The 24,357-nt window shown below is 45.1% G+C and overlaps 1 protein-coding gene across 1 annotated transcript in view; it reads left to right on the forward strand.

The window, feature by feature from the left end:
• The window catches only part of LOC144753068 (uncharacterized), a 172,238-nt gene that overhangs the window by 132,472 nt on the left and 15,409 nt on the right, over positions 1-24,357 (forward strand). Inside the window, exons 11-12 of the mRNA XM_078640858.1 lie at positions 6,716-6,859; positions 8,473-8,741. Coding sequence (XP_078496984.1) covers positions 6,716-6,859; positions 8,473-8,741 — 413 coding nt within the window. The remainder of the gene's footprint in view (positions 1-6,715; positions 6,860-8,472; positions 8,742-24,357) is intronic.

The following is a 24,357-nucleotide window of genomic DNA, read 5'->3' on the forward strand; positions in this document are numbered from 1 at the left end:
CCTCCCTCTGTCTCCTATGGCACTGTTGCCCTCTTGTGCCCCCCGCACCCTCCCGTCTCCCCTCCCTCTCCCCCTCCATGTCAGTGTTTCCTCCTCCCCCTGGCCCTCCCTCTGTCTCTTCTCCTCTCTTGCACCTGATTTTATCTCGATGTGTCCCCTCGGTCCCTTCTCCTTTCTCCTCCTGCTGCTCCCTCCTTCCTCTCTGTCTCCCATGGCATTGTGCCCTCCTGTGCCCCCCGCACCCTCCGGTCTCCCCTCCCTCTCCCCCTCCATGTCGGTGTTTCCTCCTCCCCCTGGCCCTCCCTCTGCCTCTTCTCCTCTCTCCTCCCTCCTCCCTCCCACTCTCTCTCCTTTGCCGGGAGCTGCTGGCTGGGTCGTGGCTGGGCTCGGCTGGAGGCAGTGCGGGCGGTGGGTCCCCGGGTGCATCCTCGGCCGGATCCCTTCCTGGCTGGATCCCAGCCCGAGCCCCGGGTCTGGTGGCTCTGGATCCCCTGTAGCCGCTTCGGAAAACTTTCCCTCCGCTGCTGCTGCTGAGGGCTGAGGCGACCCCCGCGCTCTGAACGCCTCATCTGGACTCCCAGCGCTGGTCTGCTGGCTGCGGCTCTGGTCTGCGCCCCTCTGATCTCTGCTCCTCTGATCTCTGCTCCTCTGATCTCTGCTCCTCTGAACTCTGCTCCCTACTCCTCTGTTGCTTCTGTGCTCTGACCTCGTCTCCTCTGTTGCCCCTGTGCTCTCATCTCTTCTCCTCTGTTGCCTTTGTGCTCTGATCTCTTCTCCTCTGTTGCCTCTGTGCTCTCATCTCTTCTCCTCTGTTGCCTCTGTGCTCTGATCTCTTCTCCTCTGTTGCCTCTGTGCTCTGATCTCTTCTCCTCTGTTGCCTCTGTGCTCTAATCTCTTCTCTGTTGCCTCTGTGCTCTGATCTCTTCTCCTCTGTTGCCTCTGTGCTCTGATCTCTTCTCCTCTGTTGCCTCTGTGCTCTAATCTCTTCTCTGTTGCCTCTGTGCTCTGATCTCTTCTCCTCTGTTGCCTCTGTGCTCTCGTCTCTTCTCCTCTGTTGCCTCTGTGCTCTCATCTCTTCTCCTCTGTTGCTTCTGTGCTCTGATCTCTTCTCTGTTGCCTCTGCGCTCTCATCTCTTCTCCTCTGTTGCCTCTGTGCCCTGATCTGCGCTCCTCTGATCTCTTCTCCTCTGTTGCCTCTGTGCTCTCCTCTCTTCTCCTCTGTTGCCTCTGTGCTCTCATCTCTTCTCTGTTGTTTCTGTGCTCTGACCTCGTCTCCTCTGTTGCCTCTGCGCTCTCATCTCTTCTCCTCTGTTGCCTCTGTGCTCTGATCTCTTCTCCTCTGCTGCCTCTGTGCTCTCATCTCTTCCCCTATGTTGCTTCTGTGCTCTCATCTCTTCTCCTCTTCTCCTCTGCTGCCTCTGTGCTCTCATCTCTTCTCCTCTGTTGCCTCTGTGCTCTCATCTCTTCTCCTCTGTTGTTTCTGTGCTCTGACCTCGTCTCCTCTGTTGCCTCTGTGCTCTCATCTCTTCTCCTCTGTTGCCTCTGTGCTCTGATCTCTTCTCCTCTGCTGCCTCCGTGCTCTCATCTCTTCTCCTCTGTTGCCTCTGTGCCCTGATCTGCGCTCCTGTGATCTCTTCTCCTCTGTTGCCTCTGTGCTCTGATCTCTTCTCCTCTGCTGCCTCTGTGCTCTCATCTCTTCCCCTATGTTGCTTCTGTGCTCTCATCTCTTCTCCTCTTCTCCTCTGCTGCCTCTGTGCTCTCATCTCTTCTCCTCTGTTGCCTCTGTGCTCTCATCTCTTCTCCTCTGTTGTTTCTGTGCTCTGACCTCGTCTCCTCTGTTGCCTCTGTGCTCTCATCTCTTCTCCTCTGTTGCCTCTGTGCTCTGATCTCTTCTCCTCTGCTGCCTCCGTGCTCTCATCTTTTCTCCTCTGTTGCCTCTGTGCCCTGATCTGCGCTCCTGTGATCTCTTCTCCTCTGTTGCCTCTGTGCTCTGATCCCCTCCTCCTCTTGGGGTATGTTTGTTCACTGGACACTCATCGAAGGCATTTATTCTGTCAGGTACAGTGTAGGCGATAGGTAGGCGGCGGAAGCAGCATTGTGCTCTGAAAACGTTGGCTTGGATTGAGGGGCACCTTCTGTTTTTGAAGTTTCCTGAAAAATAGGCGCGCCTCCTCGCGAATCAACGTATTATCTAAATCCAGGTCACATTAAATACGGTATTTACTCCAAATATATCTACACGATTCACTAACTGTGATTGATTTTGAGGCAGATGAATTGAGATGTCAAGTGTTGTGATACCCGTGGAGCCTTCGTCTTCAGTGCCAATCATGACATGTTTCTGATAATGCAGTTGTTCTCGTTGGAGGCCCCATGGTTATTATTTACAAACATGCATACGTGTGTGTGTGTGTATATATACTTGTGAACGTCACATGATCGTTATGTGTGTCTGTATGATCTTCAATGCCTTGCATTGCTGTACGAGTGCCAGTGTTAAATGAGTAATATTTCCACTTGATAGCTGAAATATCGTTTATAGACACGTATGCCCAAATCTTATTTACAATCCTACATGTCCAAACATGACCTGAGTGGAATGAATACTCGTCTTCTTTAGTTAAATTGTTTAGTCTGCTTAACAATATTCAGTTCAACGAAATTGCTACATCTCGTCCTCTCATAGGCGAGCGCTTTACAAAACGTTGCTTGGGCCTAACTTCGGTGACGCCCTTCCATTGAAGAGCGAATTGTAATAATCAGAGACAATTTAGTGAATGTCCCGTAACAATGCTACATTAAAAGAAATTTTATTCTGTGTTTCGTTTTCCCAAAAGCAATTGAGTTTCGGTATTATAGCGCTCAATAATTGGAGATTCCGTTTAGTTATTTAAAATACAGCTGCTTCCTTACACTCCCACCTGTTAATTCCCACAACAGACTTAGTGAGGAGCTATATAATAAGAGTGTGTGCCAGCGGACTGGGCCACAGGAAGAATACGCGGGGGCGCGTCTAGCTGTAATCGGACCGACATTTCACCCGAGTCTGCTGCACTTTCGGTGAAAGGCTGAGATTGTAGATATTGGCGCAGTGAGGAGTTATTGTGAAAGAGACATGCAGCCTGGGTCAGGCTGAGTGGGAGCTTTGCCTGGCCCCTCTAAAAAATAATGTATTTTCATGCCCAACACAAACTCGAAAGTGAAATAGAGCATAGTGGCAAAACATGATTTACACAGGATCACACAATTTGATCAGTTTATTAGGCTAGGAATGAATTCCATGTCTTCTAGTTTGAAACTTTGCGACTAAATAAATGCACCTGTTGCAAATGCACACAACCACAGCTACAAATTCTGAACCAGCACCTTTAACCATTTCCCGTCTATAGCATTTACATGTTCCAAAACGAACTGTAATTCTACAATGCCTGACTATAATTCACTACACGATGATTATTTGTTTACAAGTGTTTTTCCTAGAGTCCTCTTTGCTCTGAAGCATGTGAGCACTATAGAAATAACACTAGAGTAATCTTCAATCTTTAGTGCAGTAAACAAACAGTTATTCAACGAAGGATGTGCAATGGTTAGTGCTGTACATATGATAGTTTAAGTGAAGTCATTTTTGCCGGGTGTCTCTGTCTGGTGAGTATTACCTCCTAGCTAAGACTTGTTTTTTGTATGTATCTTTAGCCAGTTTTCATCGTAGTGCAAAATGCTAACTGAAATAGTTGCAATACAAATCGCATTTGCGAGAGATTAAGCTATTGCCATTGTAAATGACAATGCCATTTATTTATCTGTTTTCAAAACCAACACATAAATAAAAAGTTTGTCATTCACAATGCCAATAGCTCAAACTTTTCCAAAAGGCGAAACCGTTGCATTGTAAATGCTTGTTTTCCTTGCTGTCGCCTGTGACTTAGCAAAGAGAAAGTCTGTATGCCAACCCACAGGTGGCATAAGGGGACTAGCGTTCAGCTACTCTTTCCTTGAAGGATGTACAATAGAGGAGAAAGAACAGGAAACATAGGAGAAGTGCCGTGTGGTGGACTGTATTGTAATTGTTTAATTTAGTGCCAAGAGCTTTTTCCGCTCTGAAAAATCAGCATGAACGGCACCATGCGGTGTGCCAGAGGGCGCAGCTTCTCGAGTTGATTTTGCTGCCCCTCCGGTAGATTTTCCACTTCGGCTGCAGCTTTCTTTCTGCCCGCCTTGGTAAAATCTGACTGGGTGCCCTCCTAGTGACCAAAAATCACACTAGAGGACTACAGACTCAACCAATCAGTGGTTACCGAAATTTTGGCCAGAACACTGCGTTAGAAGCATAACGTCTAGTGGCCAAAATTCCACCAATTCCTTTAGCGGAGCAGAATATATTGCCCGCCCCCACTACTAAGATAGTCATAAAAAATATATTCTTAGTGTGTATTCTTGAGTGTATCTATTTGTAGTAAAAGGACGTTTAGAACATACTAACAAGTACACTTATGAGTCTCACAGAACGCACCATCTTCATGTAATGCCCAAGTGATTTGTGAGTTAATATCAAATTCTCTGACTCAGATTAGTATGTTGACTAAGACTGTTCTTCCAGAGTGTCTAGAGAGCTCAAAGCTTGTGTTGTATTCTGCAAATGTTTCAGAAAACCTATCCGTCTCACCCACTCTTTCAGTCACTCTCATTGCCTCATTCCTCCACTCATTCTGACTCATTTTCTCAATCATTCTCTCTCCCTCTTCATCTCATTCACTGTCTCACCCCCCATTTCCGAGAAAATTAGGACCCCCATTCCGTGAAAGTCACTGGTGCAGATAGAGCCCCCCAAATTCCAGAATTCAAATCACTATGACCAGGAATCTTGCCACCTGTGTCCGGTTCACCTGAGTCCAGTTACTAGTTGTTGTTCTCCTTTATGGGATCTCCATTGAAAATCATATGCAGTGTTTGAGGCCAAGTTTCACTTGAAAATGGTCTGTTGACTTTTCCAACCATCTTTTATTGCAGGACATATTTGGTATGCAGATGCCCATTTATTACTTTCCTAAGCCAATCCTATGTCACTGTTCCAAAATGTGACCAGCCCCTGTGACTCAGTATCCTAATACATTTGTGGGTATAATCACAGGCATTTGCAGTGTTTTTTTACGCACTGATCATCTGATCCACTTTCACCTATTTTGAGTTAGCTTAAGTGGTAGAAGAAATGTGTGAAAGAACCACATACTCCATTTCCAGGGTGACTTCTTTAAATCGAAAAAAGTTTTCCCTGTGAACATAAAATGAAGGTATTTAATGTGTTGTGGCATATCTTTCCTAACTTTATGTCTACAGATTGTGGACTTTGCATCCTGAGGATGATAGGCACACCCTTGTGATTAAACAGTCATAATTTCATGTGTGGTATGCTAATGGTTCTGTGAAATCCAATACATCTACAGAAATCAACACAAAGGTACAAGTTGGCTCATCATGTTTTTTACACATTGGTACCAAGCCATCTCTACCTCAAGACAATCTTGGGGAGATGGTCTTCCAAAATTGAAACACTACTGAGCTGTTCTTTCATAAAAATTGAGGAAGAGCAACTAGTTCATGTGCCATGATAATTTTTTTATGGCATGTCACAATGCAGCATGTACTGTTTGCGAATGAGGAAGTTTGGCCTTTCATCTAGAACAGCTGAATTTGAAACCGGGTGGACTGGGTTCAAATCCTGGCCCTGGTTCAATATCCTGTGATTCTGGGCAAATAACTAATATCCCAAAACCTTACAAAGTGTACTGCCCCTTCTGTTGGGTGAACACCATTGCTAACAAAGAAGGAGAGAGCAAGTCTATTATTTCACCTTAAGTAAGCAAAGATATCTCAGAGATTGCTGCTTAACCTTCAAGTCAGAGGCTTAATTCCTGTATGGCTCAAAGATTTTCTTCTTTCCAGGTTTAATAGATGAACCTTCATTGAAGCCTTGATTATCATCTCGGTCGGTAAACAAGGGCTGCAAGGGCGCAGCCAATAATATAATAAATTACAGCCATTTTTGCATTAATATAAACTATTTGAAATTCGTGGTGGTAATTTGGGAAGTATCTGGTGGAATGATTGATATTGACAGTAATTCAGCAACCTTTGTCTGACAGCAAACGTTGTTGAAACCATGTGCAACAATAACTGGGAGATGCCCAGCAATGCCTGGTGATTGTCCAATATCACCACAGCATCGTTCAGTTTGGACGTAGATATTCTCATAATTGTGCAAGGCAGAAAGAAAATCGGTAATCTGGTTACTGGACAGTATTTCTGCACAACATTGATCCATGTTTTCAGTAAGGGGCAGATCACTCATACATGTGGTTTACAGCGTTGTGAAATAGCAAATATATGGCTGTAAGCGCTAATTAAATTTGTTATTATTAGGCGAGTCTTATGTGGAAATAATCTTTTAGTTTAACGTAGGGAATGCATTCCAGACATATGTTCTAAGATAGTAAGTTGACTCTAAAAGAAAAAAGATATTTCTAAGGCAAATGTTCTAAGGCAGTAAGTTGACTTTAAAAGAATACAGGAATGTAAATCCTTTTTATTGCATTTCAAATGATTCTAGAGTTTTTAAAAACTGAGCTTTATCACTAACATGTCTCCTTGCTTGAAGATCACAAAATCTACACTCAAATTAAAAAAGGTTTTAAAAAGATGGTCTTTTGTGTGTTACTAGGTAGTGCGGTTGAAAATGGTATCCAGGCCGTCTGAACCAAGACCACCTCTCCTGAAGGGCTTGACCAGAGAGGTCTCATTCGGAGGCAGCCGAGAAAGAAATGCTGAAGCTTCTGTCCGTCAAAATGAGGTGCTGACTGCCAAGGTATTGGGCTTGTTTGAACATTAGAGTTTAAGTGGATAGCTTGTATCCAGGTCTAAGGTGTATCACTCGAGAGTGTGATGCATTCAGCCTACATCCTCCTACAGCCAACATCACAAGACTAGAGCAGAACTGCAGCTAATCAGAAGTGAAGGGGCCAAAGCGCCCCCCCGACAGTGTCGCAGACAGAATATTCACTACAACCTCATTTTTCTACTGTGATCTCTCAAACAACCCTTTCTAAATTATTCCCTCACGTATCCCTTGTTGAACTCATCCAAAAATTCATTTTACTACTAAGATCTCCCTAATCCATTTCTAGAGCCTCTCCCTTCCTCCATCTCTCCTTTACTAATCCCAGAACTCCTCCTACCACTATGAACTCCCAATAAACATATTCTAGACTTTTCTTGCTTCTATTCCTCCATTATCCTCCATTATCCTTTTCAGTTCAATCAACAGACTCACATGTCCATCACTCAAGCTAACAATGGTTCCATATTTCCCTATACTTATTCACCACTAATCCTTTTTTGGGTTCCGGAGTAGCGTGATACTCACCGTAAAGTGCTTCAACGCCTCATCAGGGGTAGTGAGCACTATATAAATACAATTACAATATAGCGTGTGCTCAACATCGTTCATAAAAATGTCTCTGTGTCGGAGTAAACATTATAGAATCTATGTTATGATATTTAGAACACAATATTTATGGTCAACAATATTTCTTTGGACGATAATCTGGACTGCAACTTTTAAGAAACATATTACAACATGGTAAAATGAGTATATTCAAACCAATGTTACAAAGGATTACCAGTAAACTCCATGAGACAGATTTCTGAGTAAAAATCATCTCGAATTTTTCTAATGGCACTATTTTGCAGAAATACATGAATTTTGAATAATTAAATAGCACTTCCATAACTTGATAACCTGATGGTCAAGCATAAGGTTGGCAGTTGCACCGTGACCCAGTATTTCTGGTTGGAGTGCTATCCAACTTTTGTAGGGAGGTCAGGAGTACACTATTTCCATTGCCAAATCTATATATAAAGCCTTGATCAATGGTGATTACCACTATCGTAGAGCAATGGTTGGCCAGATACACAGCATCTACCAAGAATCCCAAGATCTTACATCACCGTCCCACTCTAAAGCAGGCTCTATGGTGGGACCACAATGGAAGTGGGAACATCTAACCTCTGTTGCTAGCTCCATCTCATGTGAGCAGTACACTTTTATTTCATCTGTGTATCCATAATTGGCATTATTTTCGACCTGATTGCATTCCAATGAGCGCATTTTGACAACCTTCTCAAAAGCACTAGTACACTTATATACTAAATAAAAATGCATATATTTTCTAGTCAAATATGATCAGGTTGTCAGCGTTAGGCCCAGCTACAATACCTTGATTCACGTGAAAAGTCTAATATGTGGTTCAGCTTGCTTTGTTCATGTTTTAAAAAGTGTTGGTTTAGAGAAAGTAAACTGTTATTTTGCTTAGTTTTGAGGTTGCTTTTTGTTGTTTTATAAACTGGAAAAGTGCAAATTGCAATGTGTTTTCCTTCTCTAATACCACGGTTTCTTGTGTTTCTTTGCCCTTGTCTCAGTCGGTGATCTCCTACTCGCCCATAAGCCCGGCTTTTCAAGGACAGTATGGCCTATGTACCCTGTCTCACCCTGTGCGCCTCAGTGCAGAAACAGAGAAGGGACGCAAAGTTCCAAGCTTCCCTGGAAGGGGCGGCTTCCCGCCTGTTTCCATTGCCATTTTTGAGAGCCTGGGACCGGAATACCTGGTGCAGCATCGATCAAAAACCGAGAGTGAGCTACTCCGGGGACCTCAGAAGGGGAAACAGGAGAAGACCCAGAAGTGGAAAAGGTGGGTAGCAAGAAAAGCATGCATGGGGAGTCAGTATGGTAGTAATCTGTGTTCTCTTTATTATTCACTTCTAAGGAGCCTTTAAAAAGTGGAACCTGGTGATCACTTTTTACTCTATAAATGTAATTTCATCTTTTATTGCCACTTTACCTTCTTCTATGCAAAATAACTGTTTACTGTGTACCTCAAAAGGTGATTACCCCTTTAACATGTTATTTTATTTTTCACTGTGACTACATCATATCCATAATATCAGTTACCAACACAGCATCATTGTAAGTATAAGTGGAGTTATGAATGCTCAAGCTATTTTTACAAATGTATACATGACTACATGTTGCGTGTCGACATCATGGATCCGATATACATGCAGGCCAATATATTAGGGCCTGATTTATAGTTCAGCGGGAGGGTTACTCCATCACCAACGTGATATTTCTTCCGTTCACTGTATTAGAAGTGCACTAAACCCATTGGCTCTTGTAATACTGCTGACAGAAATCCCTCATGTTTGTGATGGAGTAACGAGTACGTCAGACTCAAAATCAGGCCCATCTTTTCCTATGAATGTATGTGGTGATTGGATTGATGTCAATATGATTCCAATGCACTCTGTCCATGATTGACACCCAAAAAACGTTATCCGAGATCTCAAAATTGCTTCCTCACTAGATGGCAGAACAAGGCAGTGCCATGTGATTCTAGAATTTTTTAACGCTATAATTTCAGGTAGGCAATATTGTCATTAATTTCTATGTACTTGCCATAACATTGTGATTGGCTAGTTAAACTATAAGTCTCAAGACTATAAAATGTTGACAAAAGCATTTAAGAAGGCTTTTTTGGTTGTTGTAGAAGAATCTTGAAAGAGTGGAATTAATTCATATTTATGCTTCCTTAAGTGAAATGCTTGCCATGATGTGGGGATTTTGGAATCTCTTGATTTTGTACATTTCTGTGCTTTGTTATATTGCTCATATGCATTCACATATTTAAATGTGGTACAGATAAATGTGGGCACATTGTTCTTAAATCTAAATTTTTGCGACTCCCTGTCCTCGCCAGCTTGAGACAGAATAGAGCTCTGAGCTGCACTGCTACCTTTTCAGGTAGCAGGTCATACATACCCTCTGCTGTTATTGCCCCATCTCGTAGCACATGTTTTAAAGATATTTTATACTTCAGTGTCACTGGATAGAGCGTGAATCTATTCCGACATCAGCAAACAATATGCACCACTCTTAGACCTTTGAGCAAGTGGCTTTAAGGACAAAGTTGTGAAATGATTTGAGTTCCTTCCTGATTATAAGACTGCGAAGGCAATGCAGTTGATTGAAGACGGTAAGCACACTTTCACTTAGTATAACAGGGCTTCAGTAGATATGGTGGATGGGACCTGCAATGGTGCATGCTATACCGCTGCGATACGCAGCCACCTCTTGAGCTTTCAGTAGAATTTGTTGTAACTCCATTATGTTTAATACAGTTATTTACATGCAAATGGAGAAATGTAAGTAAAAGACTTGTCTGGTTGAAGAACCGTGTATTTGTACCGAGGCCAATATCTTCAGTGACCCATAGATTCAGAAACACTATACCAGCGGGGTTCGATGCTTCAATGGTTCCATAGTCCCTGATTGTACATGGCAGGATATGGCTGGATTGCTAGACAACAGGCAAAGTAGTCATGATTATTTTCTCATCCCATGTGGAAGGACAGAGTTCCTCTACATAAAACACATCTATTTGGAAGCCAGATATTAGGAAGTGAATCATGGCCACAGTCTCCAATTTAAAGTAAATATGGCAAGAAAGGGCCACTTGCTGCCTTGCTCCTATATGTAGCTGCGGTGAAGAGAGATTTTGTTTCTTCTGGAAGAAATTGAACATACATGTCTGCAGAGCAAAGTTAACTGCTATTAAGACTAAAAGCCACCATGTAACAGCAGACGTAAGATCGAGCTGTCGCCAAAAGAGGACTCCCAACCAGTGGCACTGAGAAATCCTAGTGTAATTTGTCTTGATAGACGAGAACATGTGAGGATTCTGCAGTGAACTTGGAGCTGTATGCTTAGATATGCCCTTCAGATATGGTGGTCGACATATTCAAGATATAGGAATCAAGAGTAATTTCAGACGTAATTTGCATATTTAGATGTGTTATTGCCTTTACTTTTGCTTGAAGAGTAAGTTTTCTTCACACTCTATTTACACACCACTTCACACTTATTACTTAAAACGTGATCGCCAGGAATTGCTGTCTTCTTTTCTGTATTTATTTCAAATTACCTGTTGAAGAATATATTATGTTTACATTTTTCAAAGCACCCCGTGAAGTAGCCTTAGTGAGTTATTAGCAAAAACAACAAGGTGATGGATGGAATGCTTGAATTAATCTCAGGCACTGGCAATGTCTCGGGACGCATCCCACTCCATTGTTTTTCCCCCTCCATGCCACATCACTTAAGACACAGGCATATGCAAATCAGTCTTGACCATGCTCCTCATGGGAAGTCAAGCCTGAACTGCCAGGCCCTGTCCTCCATAAACCAGAACACAAGCAACCCAGGACTGGTTTTGCCCTTATTAGAGCTCTTCAGCCAAGTTTAGGTTGGCTCTAGAGGCACAGTGAGCCCAGGACCCAAGACTGGGGTACCTGGCGCACTTAGGGTATCAGAAGCAAAAATAACAAGGTGATGGGGGGCGTGGCTAGCAGCCGGCGAAGATGGCTGCTTGCTGAGGGAGCTCCGGAGTCGAGGTGTCCTTCCCGATAAATCCGTCCATTTCTCCGACTAAATAACGGGAGGCTGGAACACCCGTGCATGCCCGTGACCGAGCGGCGTTGAATGCCATGGTCCAAATAACAATCCGTAACTGCTAACCAGAAGAAACCGAGACAGAAGCGAGGCGGCCTACTTCCGCGGCGGAAGCCGGGGCCTCAAGTGATTTGCCTGCCCGGAGACACCCTAAGGAGAGGGCTACGGAGGCGGCCTCGGAGGACCGACGGGGGATCCGCGATTGCAAATACACGAGCCTGTTCACCACACCCCTTGGAAGCGACACAACAGCGAGGTGAGAGCGCAGCCTGGGGGCCCGAGGTGCGGCACAGAGAGACCGGGCGAAGCAGCCGAACGGCGACCGAAACCCACATAGGAGGGCTGGGCTCTGGGACCCCTCCGGGTGCGGGTGCCGCCGAGTGCTGCGCTCCACAATATAACAGCTGCTAACGCCACCAGGAACTCCAGCGGCATTCAACGGACGGCCTACACTGGTCGCAGTAGCCGGGGCTTCGAGTGATTTATCGGCCCAGACGGAGCAGCAACAGAAGCCCATTTCTCATCGGGGGCCAGTGGGACTTCACAACTCCGAAAACTCCGCTAACACCGCGGGGGGGATACAGCAGAGGGGCCAAAGACATTGAACTAAGCGGCCTAGCACCATAAAAGGCCGAGGCCGGTCCAGGGGAAACAGCGCACGCCGCAAAACTTTCACATAGAAGCCACACAGGCCGCCAAAGAGATACCTGTGTTACCCCGACCCAGAGAGACCTCTCGGACAGCAGCGACTAAGCGAATGAACACTAATCTACTGGTGGGGACTCGGGAGGAGAGTTGAGACATTGCGCTGTAATATAACGCAGGGCCCCCGCCTGCTTTGGACACCCCGCTGCGCCCAACGTGTAATCCAGCAGTGTGGAAACTTGCCGCCGTTGTGGAACACCAATTCCCTGGGAAGAAAGTCTGCATCCGTACTGTAAATCAGACACAGAGGAACACAGGTGTGTAAACACGCTTCCCCTCCCCCCGTAGGTGGAGACACAACTGAAAACTTGGAGCACTGCAAAGGGAGGCAGGGGCAACAGGACGCCGAAGAGACCTCGAGATCCGCTGGTCAACCTTACAGGTAGAAGCACAGTCCCCGTGATCACTTCTGAGTACCATCATGTCGGGAAGAGGCCCCAGAAATCTCACGACTCAAGCCAAACTTGATAAGTATGCGTATAATAAGGATTTTCCCCCTTGCAGGAAGGGAGGAACTCATCGAGTGGTGCGCAAGGAGAGGGCGCGGCCAAAAAAGTGACTCTGGAGGACATAATGGCGGCGTTGGCGAACGTGCAGTCTACAGTAGGCTCCATTTTCACAGATGTCTCGTTACTCCGTGCAGATTTCTAGAAAATCACCACCAGAGTCACAGAGGTGTAGCTTACCGCGAAGTCACTAGTAAACGACACGGCAGTGCTGAAGAAAACGGTCTCACGGCTTGAGACAGAAAACAAAATTCTGGCCGAGAAGCTGGATGATCAGGAAGGGCGCTCTCGCAGAAATAATGTTCGAATTTTAGGTATTCCGGAGAGTGAAGGCACCCAGGCTATGGACCTATTGGTTGAAGAACTGATAAAAACTAGACTGCAGCCTAAGGGTCTCTCCACGTTCTTCTCAGTAGAACGGGTGCATAGGGTGCCAGGTGGAAAAGCCAAGCCAGGGACGCCCCCAAGACCGGTGCTCGCGCGCCTATTCAACTTCAGAGACAGAGATGTCATTCTTCAAACGGCGCAAGTCTCCCCGCAAATCCGCCTGCAGAACTTCTCAATTTCATTCTTCCCTGATTATACGGCAGCGGTGTCCAAACGGCGTCGCAGCTTTCTGGAGGTCAAAAAAGCTTTAAGAGCACGTGAAATGCCCTACTCCATGTTATTCCCAGCAAGGCTAAGAGTAGTTGCAGAAGGGAAGGCCTGGTTCTTCGAGACTCCCGAGGAGGCATATGACTGGCTTGAAGGATGGAGGAAACAAGACGGATCCCGCCATGGTGGCAGAGACCGCAGTCGACGCACCGAAGACGCAGAACTGGGTAGCCCAGAACTCTTCACACCTAACGATGACAACTCGCAAAGAACGGAACCGGAAGAATCTGGTCTGAAATGAATCGGACCGACTAGGAAAGAACTATACATAGTCTACTACAGACGCACATTGACAGTTCTTGTAAGCCGGCTCTGGACATGGGGCAGCAACGGGCCCAGCCGGAAAGGAGGGGTCACGCTCACGCCGGACTTCGTAACCCCTACACGCAAGTACTCTGTTGTGGGTTGGGAGAGAGCACTCTGCTGAGTTGGGGTGGCGGGCAGTTCTAAGTCCGTCGGGCAGGGAGGCAGGGAGGGGGGAGGCATGGTGGGGGGGGGGGAAGTTCGAAGTTTTTGGTTTTTAGATATGGTTACTAATGGAAAAGACCTCAAAGCATGGTACTTACTGCATTGTGCCTTCTTACAGGACATAACAAGGTTACACTACTCATTCCTCACTCCACGTAGACATGACGACAGGCACAACCTGCGCTAATGCACGGGCGAAGACCCTAGTAGCCCCCGTGGCCCACTTACAGTGGTCACTTGGAACATCCACGGGTTAGGAGATAGAATTAACGGGGGTTAGTGCTACGAGCCCTGAAACGACAGGCCCCTACTCTGGTACTCCTACAGGAGACTCACCTCACGGGAGAAGTATGTAAAGCAATGGATCGATGGGGGTTCAAAATGGTGGTACACGCAGAGTTCTCCACAGGGTCTAGAGGGACGGGAATTTTAATGAGAAAAAACTCACCCTTCGTAATCAAGCAAACAAAACATGATGGTCAGGGCAGATTTGCAGCAGTACATGGTTAATGGGAGGGCAGACTGGTTAACGTGGTATCAGTATATATCCCCCGGTATTACAGACGGTGGCGCTCCCAGCCCTCAGCGATTTCCTACTGTCACTGCCAAGTGGAGAACTCCTCATCGGTGGGGATTTTAATGCCACGATGGACCTAAGCATAGACAGACACCCGGGGCGATTGACAGGGCCTGGGGTCACCCGCCTGCTTAGCTTTGTGGAGGCACTCGGACTGACCGATGTCTGGAGGCACAAACATCCGTTAGATAGACAATATACCTTCCACTCAGCAGTACACAACAGTCTATCCCGACTAGATTATTTCCGACCCCGAGTCCACACTTTCCTCTGTAGAAAACATCACTATTGGGCCGAAAGGTATCTCAGACCACTCCCCAGTGAGTCTAACGCTTTCCTCCTCTCACACCTCTCACAAGCGACTATACCCAATTTATCCAGGCTATCTTCAAATACCACTAATACGAAAGGAACTCCATACCACTACAAAACATTTCTTTACCGAAAACGAAACTTCGGTGAGCTCTCCAACCGTACTGTGGGAAGCCTATAAAACTGTCCTCAGGGGTCAGGCTATTTCATCCATAACAGAACGCAATCACTCAAAACACCGAGATCTCGCGGCCCTTGAACATGAGCTCCAAGTAGCTAACATTGCCCACTCAGCCAACCCAACGCCAGAGTCAGCTCATACTCTTTCGCTAAAGCAACAACAACACAGGGAACACCTTAGACTAGAAACGATAGCAGCCCTCACAGCAACCAGACATAGAATTTATGATATAGGGGATAAAGCAGGGAAGTTGTTGGCATGGCTTGACAGGAGGGAACCGCACTATAGCACAGATACATCTGGCAGAGGGGCGAATTACCTCAGACTCAGGGAAAATTGTGAAGGCGCTAGCTGAACATTTCAGTATGGTGTACGCTTCTTCCTCATTAGTCACGGAAGTGGAGGCTGTGAATTTTTTGCGGGAAGTGAAACTGCCTAGACTTGACTCCGAGGCCTCCGAGGAGCTTGAAGCTGACCTCACGGTGGAGGAACTCGGAGAGGCAATTCAGTCCCTTCAATCCGGCAAAGCGTTGGGCCCCAACGGTATCCCAATGGAGCTTTATAAACTACTAACACACACCCTCAGCCCACACTTACTAGCAATGTACAACGACAGCCTGGAGCGGGGAACACTACCTTCAGACCAGAGAATGGCCACCATTGTGGCTATCCTAAAACCGGGAAAGCCCCCGACAGAGTGTCTTTCATATCGTCCTATATCACTGATCAATGCAGAGTCCAAAATTCTAGCAAAGTTAATTGCAAATAGGCTACAAACACACCTTCCCAACATAATTCACCCGGATCAGTCGGGCTTTATGCCAAAAAGGAACACTGCACTTAACCTCAGGCGTTTATACAGTGTACTGGCGAGGGAAAATAGTCTGTCGGAGACAGCAGCGGTCCTCTCACTAGACGCTAAAATGGCCTTTGATATGGTGGAATGGCCGTATATTTTTGCGGTTCTTCCACGCCTGAGCTTTGGCCCTAAATTTTGAGCTTAGATTCGACTCCTGTACGCAGACCCAGTGGCTCGCGTGGCAGTAAACGGGCAGTTATCAGACTCCATCACATTGACGAGAGGGACTCGACAGGGGTGCCCACTATCTCCCCTTCTTTTTGCAATGGTACTGGAGCCCCTAGCAGCACAGATTCGCAACACTCCTCTTATACGTGGTATTGCTTGGGCGGGGGGTGGGAAGACCGTATATCCCTCTACGCAGATGACATTCTAGTGTACACAACAGACCCCGAAAATACTTTGCCAATATTATTCGAGCTGTGCGACACATTCGGGAAACACTCAGGCTGCACCATAAACTGGGATAAGTCGGTTTTATTCCCATTAAAGGGCCTGACACCCCGACTCCCCCCTGGCTGCCCGCTGGCAATTTCCCAGGACACGTTTAAATATCTGGGTATACACATAACAAGGGACCCAGTAACCTTCTTCACTAAAAACTTGACCCCCCCGTTGGAACGACTGCGTAGAGACGTCACTCACTGGGAGTCACTGCCCCTTACACTGTTAGGTAAAGCTGCTTTATTTAAAATGATGGCCCTGCCCAGATTCCTATACATGCTGGAGAATACACCATATCAGGTACCCATAAACTATTTTAGAAAAATAACAACACAAGTGTCCACACTCCTATGGGGCAACAAACCAGCCCGCGTGGCACAAGTCAAACTACATCGCAGTTGGTACGATGGCGGCATAGCACTCCCTAACATACGCCTCTATTATTGGGCAGCACACCTCAAAGTAATAAATCAATGGATACACGCCTCTCGGACAGACCCAGCATACAAGGTGGATTGGGCGCAGCTGGGGCAGGAAAATATACTAGCAAACCTTTATAACAAAAGACGAGCACTGACGCTAGCAGGCCTGACTAAACACACTGTTATGTTGTGGTATACAGCACAGGCACAACTGGGATGGAAGGAGGTCATAACCAAACTTACACCCCTGTGGGACGCGAAGTAGCTGGGGATCCTCAGAAACAGCCAGGGATTCGAACATTGGGATAGCATTGGTATCTCTACAGTGGGGGACCTATGGGATAGAGGAACGATCATCCCGTTTGACCAGCTTACACAACAGTACGATCTTGCGCCAACGGAGTTCTACCGATACATGCAAATCAGACATGCACTCCAAACAGCTCTTCCCCAGACCGAGAAAATATCTGAGGCCTCCCCACTGGAGGATAGGCTCCTCACAGACTTTATGCCTAAACGGGCCACCTCCTTCACGTACCGCAAACTAATTAACAATATGTCAGACCCCACAGCGACACTGAAAGAGAGATGGACAGCAGATATTGATGCCATGGATGAGACGGAATGGCAGATGGCACTCGCCTCTCCCAGGGAGGTGGGAATTTCGGCCAGACTCAGACTTGTGCAATTTAAAATCTTACATAGAACCTATCTCACTAGACCTACACTTCATAGAATCGGTAGGACACAACACCCATTTTGCCTCAGGGGCTGCGGAAACGAGGGTACCTTTTTCCACATAATCTGGGACTGTCCTCTGTTAACGGAATACTGTCGTCAGGTCTTGCGTACAATTTCCCAAGCACTACATGTATCCCTGTTGCCTGAGCCGCGAAGGTGCCTCCTCAATATCTGGGAGGCGAATGACTTATCTCGCTATGGGCAAATCTGGGCGACATTAGGCCTCATGGTAGCCAAGAGTAATGTGGCACAGAAGTGGAGAACGGCTGAATTACCTTCTTTGAGGCTTGGTGTAGGGACATGGACATGACAATGATTACGGAAAGAGCTGTAAGAGATGTAAATAGGAAATGCCCTCGCAAATGGACCAAGATCTGGACCAACTGGAACACATACAGAGGGGATATCTGCGACCCTGTTCCCGAGTCGGACAATGAAAGCTCAGATGATGACTCCGAGGAGGGTTGATAATTCAGGAGGGGGAGGATTGTACAAAATAGATACCATGGTAATAGAAGTAGGAGTTGGGAGAGAAATTAATCAACAGTATAAATGCTATTTGATGATTGTAACCTTGAAATTTACTCATGCCTACAGTCTTCCTGTTTTGTGCATTAAAATCAATAAAAACACTTAAAAAAATAAATAAATAACAAGGTGATGGATGGAATGTTTGAATTAATCGCAGCCACTAGCAATCACTCAGGCCGTATCCCAATCCATCGTTTTTCACCCACCATGCAGCATCAGTTTGGACCCAGCCGTATGCATATCAGTTTTGACCCTGCTGCTCATGGGAACCATCCAGCCCGAAGGGGCAAGCAAGGTCTTCCCTGAACTGGAACACAAGCAAACCCAGGACTGGTTGTGCCCTTATTAGGGCTCTTCAGCCAGGTATAGATTGGTTCCAGTAGCACAGTGAGCCCGGGACCCACTCTATTGCCATTACTGCTTGCGTTCAGGTCCCAGAATCAATTTAAAAGTAGAATAAGTGCCTCACTACTCTGTTCTTATGCTTTCACTACTTGAGTGTTTATTCAAAACCTAGCTGTCCGAGCAAATTAACAACTTGTAGATGTTAAAGCTAAGTACCAGTACATATAAAAGTAATTGTGACTTTATGGGCGTCTTTTTGTTATGGCTCTTACAAGATCAGCTAAGTGTAGGTGACATTTTTTGAGGCTCTATGAGAGTATAACAGTAAGATTAATTTCAGATTCCTATTCTGGGAACTTCAATTCTTTGTTGTCGTCACCCCTTCTTGGGCCTTAAGTTAAAGTCAATCTTTTAGCTGATGAGCTATAACGCAATTTTCACTGAGACAGAGAGAAATATAGTCTTAGGAGTCATGCTTGCTTCCTTTTGAAAGTTATTTGACATTTCCATGTCAATTATTCAAGCTCTTTTCGGAATTATGTTCAATCCCTTCAGCACCAGTTCAACAATGACTGCAAACAGATGATTTCAAGAGTGTCATTACTGGTCGAATAGAGTAAAGTATTTAATGGGTAATAAAGCACCTGATCGGAACCTCTAGCTGTTTGCTAAACTAATGCTGCATCACAGTAAGAGATCACTGTGATATTTTCTATTCTTTAGTGTCTGTGGTAAAATTGTTGTTCATCCTTTCCTAAATCATCACATGACTTATTCTACAAGAAAAAGTAGTGCCAGGGAAGCACTTTTATTAAATTATGTTTGTCCATTTGGGAGGTGGTGTCTCCCATTCCCAGGCCTATATGCCACCATCCACTTCTGACATTGGTAGGTTTAGGTCCTCTCCCAGCAGATGAACTTCTGGCATCTTAATTCCAGTGAAGTACTCTTGAGCCGATTGGCACATGCTGAGAACTATAAAGCAATCACATTTATGATGTACCACACTTTTCACAGCCATTGTTGTTTGCATGTATGCCGATGCCCCGACTCATACTCAAAATTAGCAAGAACTAGAAAACTAGTTCCCAAGTAAAGGAAATCAAACCCAAATAAGATACCTAGGTTACGTTAGCTATATCCATATTTCTGACAAACATTTCTATATAATAGTAAGCAATTTTAGAGTGCCATTTGTAAAAAGTTGTCAAACCACAGGATTTAAAGTTCAGTATCCTCATTAAATGTCCTGACCACCAGGCCGCAATACTGATTGTTTAATGCATTTACCAGAATTATGAAGTGATCCTCAAACTCACGGGCTGGAAGATGAAGAAGACTGGGTAATATAAATGATTTGCCCAAAAAGAGATCTACAGAAATGGTAATGAATCTTACGCATTTAAGGTGATACTTTTTGGGTGGCATTTTTAAAAGATTTTGAAATTGAGAATGTACTGGCTGATGGATAAATCCATTTGAGGCTCACCCCCAATGGAATTATACATTAAGAGACTACACACTTGTGAAGACGGAGTCACCCCTCTAAAATCACTTCCTGGTGGCCTAGTCCTGCCACATGACACAATCCATGGGAAGCAGATGTGTTTAATGGGCTAAAGTTAAAGTTGAGAAGCAAACAAATGGTAGAATCAGTAAAACAGGAAAGCTGTTTAATAGCTGATATAAAGATTTGATAGAGAAACTGCATTCTAACAAGATATAATATGCAACAGAGATGTTTGAAGCCGAAAAGGAGAATGTGAGAAATACAAAACAAATACTTTCAGATAGCTTTGACGACGCAGCAGACATTATTAGAAGTAGAACTACTTAAACTATTAATACAACTGTTCCGGATTAAGATTTGAAAGGCAACATACTTGCCAGTCAATCAATCAATCAATCAATCAATAGGTTCTTTATTTGGTTTAAACATTTTAAACCATAAAAGTACATGATAAAAATACAAGCCAAAAACAACAAAATATACATTATACGTTTTAAAATCAGGGCTTCCATCGCCATGAGAAGGTTAGTATAGTAAAAGTTCATATCAAACATAGGACAGCAAACTTAAAATACAGATATAAACTCAAAAACAAGCTAACATTCTAGTGCAGACATTAATTTATATGAAAACACTGATTTTCAACAAAGTGATACAATTGATAATGACCTCATCATCCAATCCCAGTAATACATTATTGGTTTCTCTGAAATTACTAATGTGTAGCTTCTTGATCACGGGAAGTGTTAGATTTGGGGGGTTCTAGTTGGCATAGGTAGGTACCTGTGACAAATAGGGATCCTTGTATCTAGTCAGGGTAAGGGGGTACATTCCTAAAATAACCCCTGCTCGCCCACTGGTAGCTTGGCAAGAGCAGACAGGCTTATCTCAGAGGCAGTGTGTAAAGCATTTGTGAACACATACAGTAATCAAGTGACAACACTACAGATGGACAACACACAAGTTGTACATTAAAAATAAGTATCTTTTCATATAGATTTAACAGAAGACCACAAACAACAAAAACAAAAATCCACAATACTGTCCTTAAAACTGTAGAATTAGCTTAGTTCTGTTTAGATGTTAAAATGCGACACTTTGAGTCACTGTACCTTTGGGTGCGTAACGCTATACAACGAAAGAGTTGCAGGGAAGGTGATGCGTCAGTTTCTTACATGCAGGAACGGTGATGCGTCGGTTTCATACTGCGCTACCGTGTCGGTGCGGCTAGCAACTCCGTGACGCGATGAAGATCTGGTGCGATGAAACAAAGATGGCGTCTTCTTCTTGATGCGACACGCTTTTCCGATTTTGCGAGATGTCTCGACTCGATGCGACAGCTGCAGCGGCGACACCCTTGTGATGTGACGACAGTGGCTGCAGCACGCTTCTCCGTGGATGCAAGATACTTCTGCGATGCGATAGCTACAGCGGCGACACCCTTGTTCAGTGATGCGACGACTGCGGCGGCGACACGTTTCTTCCATGTTGCGAGACGTTTCTTGTGATGCGGAGTCATTCGACACCTGCAGCGGCGACGCCCTTGTTCAGTGATGCGATGGCAGCGGCTGCGACACGCTTCTTCCTCGTGAGTCGCGCTTCCAGCTCCTTGCGACACGCAGTCTCTCAGAAGGCCCAAACCAGCTCCAGGCACTTCCAAAGAACTCTTGGGGAGCTGGAGGTTGAAGTCTGTTGTCCCTGAGACTCCAACAGGAGGCAAGCTCTTTTCTCAAGCCCTTGGAGATTCTTCACAAGTTGAATAAAGCATACACAAAGTTCCTTTCTCCTTTCTATTGCGGTCAGGCAACCACTGCAGGCAAATCCCCCAAGCAGCACTTCAGCTTATGGATAGTCTCTCCTCAGTTTCTTCCTGTTCCTCTCCTCAGCAAGGGTTTCTTCTTGTTTCCCAAAGTGATCAAAAGTTCTGGGGTTTGGGTCTCCTCTTTTATACACAGTTTCTCTTTGTACTCTGAAGGCAGAGAGGCCTTTGCCTAGTCCAAACCAGGTTTGGTCAGTCCTAGAGCACTCTGTTTACATGACTCCTTCTTTCCTTTCACAGTGCAGGGCACAGACATCAGACACACCACAGGAGGTGGAGCCAGCATTGTGGAGGGAATGCACAGCCCTATTCAGGTCCCAGGTGCAACTCCTCCCTCCCATCTAAATGCAGATCTCTCTATTCAGCACTGGGCTGACTCACCCTGTCTCCTTGAATCCCCCAGCACCTGTCACTCAAACTCCAGACAAGGAATACACAACCTAGCAGAGGCAGGCTTGGATAGTTTGACAAGAAAAATCCTACTTTCTATAAGTGGTATTTTCTACCACAGAATGTTAAAACCAACTCCACTAAAAGATGCATTTTATCATCCTGAGTTCAGGCCTACCAAACTCGAATTTCTACCTAGTTCCCTGAGTCAGTTAGGATTATAAGATGTAATAATCAAACTGCCCATTCTGGCCTATGGGGACTAGGTATCCTTGCAATAGTGAAAAACTAAAACGGCTGTAATTCACTATTAGGACATGCCACACACATCAGGGTTTGTCCTACCTTATTCTTACAATGCACCCTGCTCTTGGGCCTACCATAGCGGTGTCTGATATGAAGAAAAGGGAAGGTTTGGGGACTGGCAAGTGGGGGGAATTGCCCAGTCAGCATGGCAGTACCAGACTGCACATAGGCTCTGCAATGGCAAGCCTTAGACACACTTTTACAGGCTGCTTCTGTGGGTGGCACAACCAGTGCTGCAAGCCCACCAGCAGTATTTGGATTACCAGCCCTGGGCACTCCTGGTGCACTGTACTAGGGTCTGAAAGGTAAACCAAACCAGCCAATCATGGAATCACTAATCCATACATCAAATTTACAATAGGGAGCACTTGAACTGTGGCACTGGACAGCAGTGGCACAGTGTCCAAAGCATCTAACACCAGCAAAAACACATGAGGCAACAGCAAAAAATGGAAGGGAGACCCAAGCCAAGATGCCAGGTCTAACAGGAAGCAAGATGGTTTTGGTGTATATAGAGTAAAAACTACAGAAAAATAAAAAGTGCTGCATTAATTGACCTGATTTCCCATCACAGGAACATGTACGGGTGTCTAAGCTAGCTTCAAAGCCTAATCGAAAGCTCAATTAATATTTTGTAGTACCTTTCCTAAAACGGAAAAGTAAACTATGCTCCCAGTGATTCGTATGGCCATTCAAGTAACTTTGGGGTGAACCAGTCTGCCCCTGATTTCTACGTAAATAGCCTGATACTCTCGTTTTTTCTCCCTCTTTATTCTCTACGCCAGCACATGATGGTACCAACAAACCTGTTTCTTGGCGATAGAACATGGGCCCTTGGGGTTTTCAAACAGCTGGTTGAGACCAATCACGCGCAGACAGGATTCGATGTACTTTAGCTACAAAACACCTATATCCACGGGTCTATTTTAACTGTTAGAACCACAAGAGACATAAAAAAACTGTGACCACTAACCTATAAAACTCAAGCAGGCTACAAAAAAGAAGTAAAAGTCCTTAAAAAGGACGGATTCCCATCACTCACCAATGGTGACATGCTTCATCATCTGGGTCTCCTCCTAGTGTCACACTAGTGGCACTAAGGGCTACAACCCTTTCAAAAGGAAAGGGGAGCTCGCGGATGTTTTTGTTATATATAAAAAGCTATAGACATTATTAACAAGTATCATCTTGTAAGAGGTACCAGTATCATTCATGGGTCTCAAGTACCCACTGGCTTTGCCAACAGGCAATTTATAAACCTTTCTGTTTCCTGATGAATACGCCTGACACTCTAGATGTCATTCCCCCCCCCCCCCCCGGCCACACTTAGGTTAGCTAGCAACTCCCCAGTAATCTAGAACAACCCTCATAGTATTGCTTTCAAGATTATCTTTCCAGCCTCCAGTACAAACACAAATACAATGCATAACAGCAACAACACCTACAGATTTTGGAAAGAAACTGTACTTCCAATGACTGAACTCCCACCTTGCTAAAACTCTGACTGACAAGCAACCACTGGGTGTATCTGCCTACTACAACTAGCTATTAACATGCCTACACAACCAGATACCATGACATTTTGGATCAAAACTAACCTCATAACAGTATCACATAGACAATGACAAGATCAAGAAAATTAGAACATAACTATGCACCTACAACGTAAATTTAGAAAATCATGGTACAAGAAAGACAAAATCTTACTATACAATAACAGAGCCTACAAAACAGCAATCGGAACTATAAAAAGACACACTACTCCACATGCAGCAATAGTCTACAAGCACTGCAGATCGGCCATCAAAGGAACTGCAGAAAGTCGTGGTAGAATTTTGCAACCAAGAGAGCTGCAGCACAGGGACATCATCAAAGGAATTGCAGAAAGTCCTGGCAGAAATTTGCAACCAAGAGAGCTGCAGTGCGGAGGCACCATTCTCTCCAGCCTTCTGCAACAAATTCTTTAAGGAGTTGATCTAAACCATTAAAGAAAATGAAAGATCACTTCAAGAAAAAAACAGATAACACTA

The sequence above is a fragment of the Lissotriton helveticus genome, chromosome 5_1, assembly GCF_964261635.1.
Source record: "Lissotriton helveticus chromosome 5_1, aLisHel1.1, whole genome shotgun sequence".
NCBI classification, from domain to species: Eukaryota; Metazoa; Chordata; class Amphibia; order Caudata; family Salamandridae; genus Lissotriton; species Lissotriton helveticus.